Source organism: Garra rufa, chromosome 19 (assembly GCF_049309525.1).
Source record: "Garra rufa chromosome 19, GarRuf1.0, whole genome shotgun sequence".
In the NCBI taxonomy this organism is placed as follows: domain Eukaryota; kingdom Metazoa; phylum Chordata; class Actinopteri; order Cypriniformes; family Cyprinidae; genus Garra; species Garra rufa.
This window is the reverse complement of record NC_133379.1, coordinates 10,894,644-10,905,035: the sequence shown is the minus strand read 5'-3', so window position 1 is coordinate 10,905,035 and position 10,392 is coordinate 10,894,644. Positions and strand designations below refer to the sequence as shown.

General features: G+C 31.4%; 1 protein-coding gene across 1 annotated transcript; it reads left to right on the top strand.

Annotated features, from left to right (window-relative positions):
* The first annotated feature begins 3,652 nt into the window (after positions 1-3,652).
* brcc3 (BRCA1/BRCA2-containing complex, subunit 3) lies at positions 3,653-9,871 on the top strand. Its single transcript, XM_073824938.1, has 8 exons — positions 3,653-3,852; positions 3,952-4,072; positions 6,194-6,280; positions 6,374-6,462; positions 6,555-6,610; positions 7,735-7,866; positions 7,988-8,031; positions 9,270-9,871. The coding sequence occupies exons 1-8, from the start codon at positions 3,748-3,750 to the stop codon at positions 9,416-9,418; spliced, it is 783 nt and encodes a 260-aa protein (XP_073681039.1). The 5' UTR covers positions 3,653-3,747; the 3' UTR covers positions 9,419-9,871.
* Positions 9,872-10,392: the final 521 nt, after the last annotated feature.

Genomic DNA, 10,392 nt, shown 5'->3' with positions numbered 1-10,392 from the left:
ATATCCATCTCTTTCAACACGATGCTAAGTCGTGTTTTCGATTTATGTTGAGCGAACGACACTCCTTTTTGTGGCTTTTTAAGCTTATATGCTTTATTATTAGCGAATGATACATACAATATACATTTTACAACTGCAGGAAGTTTCACTTTCAGTACAATAGTAGTTCTGTGTCGCCCTCAAGTGTTGGAGATGCGCTATCGAATCATGAACCATGAGCAGTTAGCCTATTTTTATCGTCGCATAGCATAAAAGTTATCGATAATAACGGCAATACACATATACATGTTTTTTTAAAGTTCCATTACATACACAAGAAGTACAAGGCAGATATCAAGCAATGTCGTACAGTTTGAAGCATGTAAGGCAAAATATCAAAACTTAAACATAACATGAACATAAACAAGTAAAACATGAACATAAACAATACAAAAGAAAAAAAAATCAGGAAAAAAGTGCTATATAATATTAGAGCAGTTACATAAATTTAAAAATCCTTAAAATTTGTATTGTTTTTATATATTTTATTGTTTCTTATTTTGTCTCATATTAGAAAAGTAGGGGAGGGCGGGGTACTGAGCTTTTACTGAGCACCATACATAACAATGTAATAAATGTCTTACCAAATGAAAGAAGGAAGTCTCGGGCACATATGATGTATTCATTACAATTTCATATCTTATCTTGTTACGGAGTTGTAGACTGTTGAATGGAGAATGTGCACTTGTGACAATTTGCCCCATGGGCAGTCACACTCGATTATCTAAAAATAAAAACGCAAAACTTAATTGTGATTATTGATTCTAATTGTTAAATTCAAACCAAAACTGGAAATAAGAACAATTATGCCTCGAGAATTTGGGGGAAAAAACAATTATTTCAATCCAATACACATTTCAATCAAAACATTAAGTGGCAAGACAACTTTACTTTGAACTGTAAACTCAAATGTTCTCTGGCTTGCACATAAATCCATGAAAACTGAATGGAATGCTGCAAATAACTTGCTTAACTTAATATGTTTAACCTCTGAACAAAACAGATGCCCTGTATCTGATGAATCAGACTCATCTTCAGAGTTACAATTCTGGCACACATAAATTGCCTGGCCTGAGGTGCAAGCATCATGGGCCCATTTGTTTTTTGAGCATGTATTTGTACTGGGGCAAGTTGTCACGTGTGACGACTTGCCCCAAAGTCAATGAGACAACTTGCCCCAAACTGACATGTATGCTAAAGTTGGCTAAATGTCAGGGTTAGCTCAACATAGCACGTCAGCCTTAGCCTTAGTCTTGACCACATGTGAACAGGAGATTCATTATAGAAGTAGTCACACAAAGTGGCCATTTCATTTTTCAGATAAAGCCTCTAGTGTTGGAGTTATGAGCAGTGTGACAACTTACCCCGCTCGCCCCTACTTTGAAATGTATCTCAAGATTAGTGTTACAAAAGGTAATATATGTGACCCTGGACCACAAAATCAGTCATGAGGGTCCATTTTTTTGAAAGTGAAAGTTAAATAAGCTTTCCATTGATGCATGGTTTGTTAGGATATGACAAAATTTGGCTGAGATACAACTATTTGACTATCTGAAATCTGAGGGTGTAAACAAATCTAAAATAAATCTAAAATAGACAATAGAAAAGTTGTCCAAATGAAGTTCTTGGCAATGCATATTACTAATAAAAAACTAAGTTTTGATCTATTTATGGTAGGAAATTTACTAAATATCTTCATGGAACATGATCTTTACTTTATATCCTAATGATTTTTGACATAAAATAAAAATCAGTTGTTTTGACCTATTAAATTATTTTTGGCTATTGCTACAAAGTGCTACTTAAGGCTGGTTTTGTGGTCCAGGATCACATATGATGGTTTCTTTTGAATTATTTTGACTTATGAATATATAACTTTGCGAAGATAATTAGCAGATTAATGATGTAATTTTGTTTATCAGAAAAATATGGGTTTTGAAAACAAAATAACACATCATGAGGGCTAAATTAAGGGCTTATGTCTATCTTAAAGTCAACCCAAAATGAAACAGAAAAGGGGCGGTCGAATAATAAATGTTTAATATCTTACTGATATGATAAAAAGGTACATTTATCACCACCACTGTGAGTATATCTGCTAACGGATAACATCAGTGAATAATTTTGTAAAGTACTTCTTTTACTTTATTTTAGAAATAACATGGTGATATCCAAATGATATGCCAAGATATACAATGAGGTTTAAGCCATTTTGATTTACACGGAGGATTTGATTCAACATTAAAGGAGTTTCTTTCAAAACTACTATTAAAATGTTTTTTAAAAAAGGAGAGACCATTTACAAAAAAAGTTGTATTATTAATATTTGGGTCAAAGACATTAAGATGTCCACATCAAAAGAAATTTACAAAAGTGATTTTATGTCCATAGAAAGCACATTAAATGTAAGTGTCTACTTTTGAGGTCTCAAATAAGTTTTGGAGAATAAAATGTTAGCAATTTGTTGAAATAGTGTTACATTGTCATCCAATGTAACACAATATTTATGTAAAAATTCAAACAACATGATTATTCTGACTTGTACATATTAAAATATATAAAAGAACATGGGAGCATGTTAAATTTTATTGTGTTTTAAATTAATAAACAAAATTCTTACTGACAAATGGGCAAAAAAAAGTGGCAAATTTTAAAAATGTAGAATTACAAATAATTAGTATTTTGGGTGAAAGTGAATTGTCTTTTAATATGTAATAAATTGATTTTTGTTGTAAATATGCCTGACAAGATTGTTACACTGAATGACATTTCAGTGGGTGACTTCTGTAAATTAGGGAAAATGAATCATATTTCTTTTTGCTCATTAATTCAATTAAATTAAACAGAAAACTTTAAGATTTTTTTTTTTTTGGAAAAACTTTTTTTTATTCTTAAAACCTTTGTGTCTTTGACACATTTACATCTAAACATTTGGTTAATTGTTATGCCACGGGTAATAGCCTAAATTACTTTAATTACTTCTAATCAATTAAATTAATTATTTCTCATTTACAAAAAAAAAAAAAAAGCAATAAAATTAGGGTAAGTATATAATTGCCCATTCTTGTCATACATATACATATGTAAATGTATACACACACACACACACACACACACACACACACACACACACACACACACACAAAATTGTGTAATTTTAAAATGCATTTAGCTTTGTTATTATAAATCTAAATTAATTCCTTATTTAAATGGTCAAAATGGTTATCCGATTATTATATTTAAAATTGCGGACAAAGAGTCAAATGTCTAAAAAACTATACTTTTATATGTTGTATTTGCTATATCTTTTATATTCACACCATTTAATGTAGTCGAAATACAATGTTTTGATATAAAGAATTTGATGATGACATTTATGATAGCAAGAATGCGTTTTTTTTTTTTTTACAGGTGAAAAGTCCCGTTATCAGGAATTACCATTGTTTCTAGTAAAGATTCTATTCCTGATATTAATAATTATCATTGTGACTCGTCAAGTCTGTTTGCCATACACCAAAACTCAACATGTTTCAGTTCCTCCCAGCTCGCCGTAAATAAACCGATTGCCATGTGATTTCTGTCCTTCTGTTTCCTGTCGGAAGGAGTAGAACGTTGCGCATGCGCTTTGCTGATGTGGAAGTGCTATACAGTGATATGCAAGTAAACAAATCAGAGAAAAACATAAACTGTTAGGTTGTACTTTATATAATGGCAGTGAGCGCTGTGCATTTAGAGTCAGACGCATTTCTAGTCTGTATGAATCATGCTCTGAGCACGGAGAAAGAGGAAGTAATGGGGCTCTGCATTGGCGAGGTTTGGATTTCTTGTGTTTATGATTTGTTGTTTTGTGTATAAATGTGAACGTCAACAGATGTGTTCATGAAACTCTCTAAATGTCGTCTTTTCCATTAGGTGGACACAAACCGCATTGTGCACATTCATTCTGTCATAATTCTGCGTCGATCAGACAAGAGGAAAGACAGAGTAGAGATTTCACCAGAGCAGCTGTCAGCAGCATCCACCGAAGCTGAGATATCCTTTATATTATATTCATTATTATTATGTGACCTTTTTAACTTTTTTAATGGTTATATATGGGGCTGTTTTATTATCTTGTTTTTCTTTATTCTGCAATACATAAATATTGCACAAAGTACCGTGCTAATACCATGGTATTCTCAGGTTGAAGAACCATGTACTAACTAGAGTATTTAGTATTTTAGTCATAAAACTTTGACTCATATTTGACTGACAAAACCACAGAGAAAACATATTTTCTCTAAACATTTATCAGTTAAATAAAAGTATAAGACAGTTAACAATTGTATTTTTATAGCATTTTACAAAATGCCCAACTTTTTCTAAAAACAATTTTGCACAGTATGCATAAACATCTCATATTCAAAATCTAATTCATGCTTGGAAAATAAGCAACATTTTGAAACAATTTAAAACAAAGAATTATTAAGATATCAAATAAGTAAGCAATATTCTGTGCTATTTTTAGTTCAGTCAAGCAAGTTTGTGACATATATTTTTTAAACGGTCTCAGATCATGCTGATAATAGTTATTTATATAGTTGGGTGCTATTGTTATTAAGGCAAAAGGAGGATATACCAAGTACTTTTAATATATTTCAAGACTTTCTGAAATTCATGTACATGTTTCAATTGTACGTTTAACTCAAATAATCATGTTTATAATATAATAATGGTTTATTGGGAAAAAGCTTTAAATTAGAAAAATGCAGTAGTTAACTAGTGGTTTTGAGTCATTTGGACCACATTATGTTCATATATCACTACACACAATTTACTAATTTATTGAGCACTATGTAATGTTTAAACGAGACCTATTTTGCCCCTTTTTACAATATCGAATATAAATCTGAGGTTTCCCTAGAATGTGTCTGAAAATTCAGCTCAACATACTTGACAGATCATTATACCATTTTGAAAATGCCTATTTTGAGTGGAAGCAGAAACACACTGCTTTTGTACATGTTCCTTTAAATGCAAATGAGCTGCTGCTCTCCACCCCCTTTTCCATAATAGGGCTATGCCCACTGATCTATAATAGAGAACTGGATTGCTCGTGACATCATTCAAGTGAAGCCACCGCGCCGCCGTATTAGTATTCCCTAGTATTCGCATACATTTTATTGAATGAATAGGAAATTATACCATTTTAATGAGAAAACATCACATAACAAGTCAGCGTTTTTATATCTGAAGTCTCACTGTACATTTTCACAATACAAAAAAGGAAATCTGAATAAAGATATATGCTTTGCATACATATACTTTAATTTGCCTTGTACATTTATTCACTGTTTATGTACTTTTGCTATAGCCTGTCTTTATTCATATAGTAGGCCAACTGCATGTTTTAATAATACTTTCGTTCACAGTATTCACTTTGAAGCAGGTAATGATTTGTTTGTTAAATTAATAATTAATTAAACACATATACATTACATTTTACTCACATGGATACTCACATGTTAGTAAATCATTACAGAATTTACGTGATCTTTAAGAATCTGAAATAGACGTTGCTCAGTCAGGCACATAATATAAATAAAAATATACACCATAACTCAGAGAATATACCGCTGACTAACATTAGATATGGTACGGACTAAAAGACATGATTATGATTTATGATTTCTGTGAAGGTAAACAGCTAGGAAAGAAATTGCATGTTTATATTAGATGTGTATGATGGCAGCGTAATATACAGTATGCAAATCAATAAATCCAATGCTTTATAGTGTTCTGCACTTGTCTGTAAAGCAACAGAATAGTTAGCACAATTTGCCATAGTGTTAGAACGTGTACACCTATTGTGGCTCGAAAACAAAATGAATATGCTGTGGGTGGACATTTTCAGATTAAGGAACAGTAATAGTCAAATAAGATCCCCTTTCTACATCACAGAGGGAGTGAAATCAAATTTTTTCACAAGGCTTACCAAAACAAAGATTTTGGGTTGCCCCTTTTCACGTTGTCTGGCTTGGTAGATGTACTGGGGAACAAATTATAGCACTTAACAGAAACAAAATAATTTTTTTATGATACGTCTTCTTTATGAAATTTACAATAAAGTGTAATTCTCATGCTATTTTAGCAAATTTTCTTAACATGAATCACAGGTTGGCTGAGATGACAGGACGCCCCATGAGGGTTGTGGGCTGGTACCACTCTCATCCACACATCACTGTGTGGCCATCACATGTTGGTTAGTTTTCTTTTTTTTTAATGAACGCATGGAATTATGCATTATTATCTTTCCTTTTTTTAAATAAATTATAATTATTCTTGCATTATGCAGATGTTAGGACTCAAGCAATGTATCAGATGATGGATCAGGGATTTGTTGGACTCATCTTCTCATGCTTCATTGAAGATAAAAACACAAAGGTATGTTAAGGTCACCATCTTAAAATGGGAACGAGACATTTTAAAGAGTTATTATTTAATTGTTATGTCTTTTCTTTCCATTTCTCTTGTAGACTGGTAGAGTCCTCTACACCTGTTTCCAGTCAGTACAAGCCCAGAAAGGCTCAGAGTAAGTAATCTGCTTTATTTGAATAAATAAATGAAAGTTTTACATACATAATACATATAGTACCAGTCAGATGTTTTTGAACGTTAATATTTTTTTTAAAAATGTTTTTTAAAGAATTCTTTTCTGCTCATCAAAGCCTGCATTTATTTGATCCGAAATACAGCAAAAGCAGTTATATTTTGAAATATTTGTACTATTTAAAATAACTGCTTTCTATTTGAATACATTTTAAAATGGACTTTAATCCTGATCAAAGCTACATTTTCAGCACCATTACTCCAGTCTTTAGTGTCACATGATCCTTCATAAATTATTCTAATATGCTGATTTGCTGATCAAGAAACATTTGTTGTTATTATCAATATTTAAAACAGCACATTTTTTTCAGGATTCTTTAATAAATAGAAAGATCCGAAGATCAGCATTTGTCTGAAATAAAAAGCTTTTGTAACATGATACACTATACCATTCAAATGTATAGAAATTAATACTTTTATTTAGCAAAAATGCTTTAAATTGATCAAAAGTGATGATAAAGACATTTATAATGTTACAGACTATTTCAGATAAATGCTGTTCTTCTGAGCGTTTTATTCATCAAAGAAACCTGAAAAAAACCTACTTAGCTGTTTTCAACATAATAATAGTAATACTAATAATAAATGTTTTTTTGAGCAGCAAATCAGAAGATTTGAATGATTTCTGAAAGATCATGTGTTTGGACTAATGATGCTAAAAATTCAGATTTGAAATCACAAGAATAAATTACATTTTAAAATATATTCAAATAGAAAATTATTTTAAATAGTAAAAATTGTTACTGTTTTTGCTGTACTTTGGATCAAAAAAAAAATGCTGGCTTGGTGAGCTTTTTTAAAAGACATGGTTTTGACTGGTATTGTAGACATAATTTATATTTGTCTACAAAACTAAATTGAAGCATTGAAGCTTAAATTTGTTCGATTATAGTTTAGTAATAAAAAATAGTAACAAAAATACAAGTGTGTACACACCTAGTAGTGTATATTTTGTTTTTCTGACCTCTCAGTATTTGAATAGAAATAGTCTTTTGTGCAGTGTTTTCCCTCATAAATATGGAAATTGCATTCCTCTCTTATGAAAAGGTATGAGCGGATTGAGATCCCCATCCATGTAGTGCCACATGAAGCCATCGGGAAAGTATGTCTGGAGTCTGCCGTGGAACTGCCCAGAATCCTCTGTCAAGAAGAACAGGATACATACAGAAGGATTCACAGGTATTCCTTATTTCATATTATTTTCTTATTACATTGAATTTATTCATAGTTCATTATTTTTAACTTAGCAAATGGTTACTCAGGAGCTCATGCAATATTTTTTTTTGCACCAATATTTCAGTTTGAGTCATCTGGATCCAGTCACAAAGATACATAATGGATCAGGTAATGCAATTATAAAATCTACTTTTTAGTAGTGCTTGCTTTGCAATTTAGAAATGTTTTAGTTTTAGTTGATTTTAAGTTTTAGGTAAATAAAATCAGTTTTTTTTCTTCATTTGAAATAAGATAAATCAAACACATTCTATATGCAAGTTGCATTGACCATTAATCAATCAATTGACCATATGCACAGAGCGTTCTTTAGAGCTTCCGCAAATTGATAAGCCAGCTTGTAAACTTCCGCCGAAGCTCATTTTATATGTGCTATATATAGATGGACACTCTTGAGACTCCTCTACTGCCTCGTTCAAATCAGAAGCTGAGAAAAATAATAATTGCAACATCGTAAATAATGATAGTGGTATGAACATTCAGTTTCATATTATTCAACAACATATAATTTAAATTCCGAGCCTGGTGATCCCAGGAGAGTACCTGCATAGTTGTACATTTAGCTAAACACTATTATAACATGTTTAGGCTAACGCTAGTTAGTTAGCGATACTTCTCTTTAAGGACATCTTAATCGTATTCTTGATAATCAGTAACTTGCCCTCATAGTCATGAACACATTTTTAAAATCTTGCAATATTTTAAAGCCATGATTATTTTTCAACTCTACAGCTGTGCAGTAAAATTCACTTCAAAGATTCACTTTTCATTCATAAAGATATGGAAAAAAAAAATAACTTTTCACGGAAAACAACGTCTTTTTTAAGTTGTAAATGACATGCAATTACCATTTTAACCAGAAGATGGCAGCAGAGGATCAATCATTGGCTGCAGCTGCCATTTCAACTCCCTAGTTTTTTCAAGACGTCTTGCTTTTTGATTTATTATAAAATTACTAGTATAATAAATTCTAGTACTTTGACTACACTAAAGTATATAGTATAGCAAGTGCAGAAAGTCATTGAAATAAATAAATAAGCTCAGACACAAACAGCTTATAAGGGTGAATTATTTAAATACTTATATATATAGTTCACTACCAGTTAAATAAGTTAAATATTAGTGGTATAACAATTAAATAATGCACTCAATATGAATCGATATAAATTTGAAATATTTTTTATAATTTAATAACTACATCTTTTAAGCTTTATCTTGAACTGTAAAAGCTATAGCCTATATTTAACCAACACAAACTTGTTACTGCTGTAGTTTTGTTACCCTGAATTTAGTCTGAATCATTTATAACCATTTTCACAGATGTGCTTTTGTAATTGTGTTCTTTTCAGTGTTCACTAAAAACCTGTGCAGTCAGATGTCGGCCATTAGCGGCCCGCTGCTGCAGTGGCTGGAAGATCGTCTGGAACAGAACAAACAAAGTATCATCAAACTCCAGAAAGAGAAAGAACAACTGACACAAGAACTGGCTTCATTATAAGGAGAATAGGAAGCAGTAAAAGTTTTAACAAAAGCCTTAAAAAGGTTTCCTTTCTTTTTTGCTTTTATTAAGGTTCTGCACTGAAAGCATTGGTTTTTCTGCCCTACTTCCACATTTTGATCAGGAGTCACTGGGAGGGCAAAGACAGGATGTTTGTAATTTCACATTTTGTGACCTCAGCACATTTGTAATGCTGTGTGTCAGTGCTTCCAGCCAGAGATTTGAATTATGATTCATTGTAGTAGTATGTACACTTACTGAATATTCTTAATAAGGTTGTTGGTTGTTAATTTTTTATTTCTTGGTCATCATAAGTGTTCTGTAAAGGTGAAGTGACAGACATTAACTGATGCTATTTTTTATAAACTGTAAATTGTTGAATGTACATACATGCCAATTTAAAATGACTGTGTAAAATAAAAGATTGAATCTCAAAATATGATTCTTTAAACAGCATGGTCATGCAATCTAGGGTGATTTACATTGGCATTCAAAGGTTTGGGATCAGTAAGATTTTTTAAAATGTTTTTAAAGAAGTCTCTTATTTCAAAGTATTTCATGTCACTTTTCTAACATAAGTCTTTGCTATCACTGAACACATCCTTGATTAATAAAAGTAAAAGAAAAAAATTACTGTCCCTAAAATTTGAAGAGTAGTGTATATTGTTGCAAAAAAAAAAAAAATCAAAGAAATAAAAATTATTATATAATATATAATTTTTATATATAATATTTTATTATTATTATTATAATAAAAAGGTTATAAAGCCATTTCTAAAACTTTGGGACTCCAGCGAACCACAGTGAGAGCCATTATCCACAAATGAAAAAACATGGAACAGTGTGGCCGGCCGACCAAAATTACCCCAAGAGCGCAGCGATGACTCATCCAAAAGGGCCAAAAAAGACCCCACAACAATATCTAAAGAATTGCAGGCCTCTCTTGCCTCAGTTAAGGTCAGTGTTCATGACTC

What these genes read in the sequence shown, in the direction of transcription:
- brcc3 (XM_073824938.1), top strand. Translation starts at nt 3,748, where the DNA reads ATGGCAGTGAGCGCTGTGCATTTAGAGTCAGACGCATTTCTAGTCTGT. An exon ending in TGTGTGGCCATCACATGTTG is followed by an intron (nt 6,281 to 6,373) that starts GTTAGTTTTCTT and finishes TGCATTATGCAG; the next exon opens with ATGTTAGGACTCAAGCAATG. An exon ending in TTGAAGATAAAAACACAAAG is followed by an intron (nt 6,463 to 6,554) that starts GTATGTTAAGGT and finishes TTTCTCTTGTAG; the next exon opens with ACTGGTAGAGTCCTCTACAC.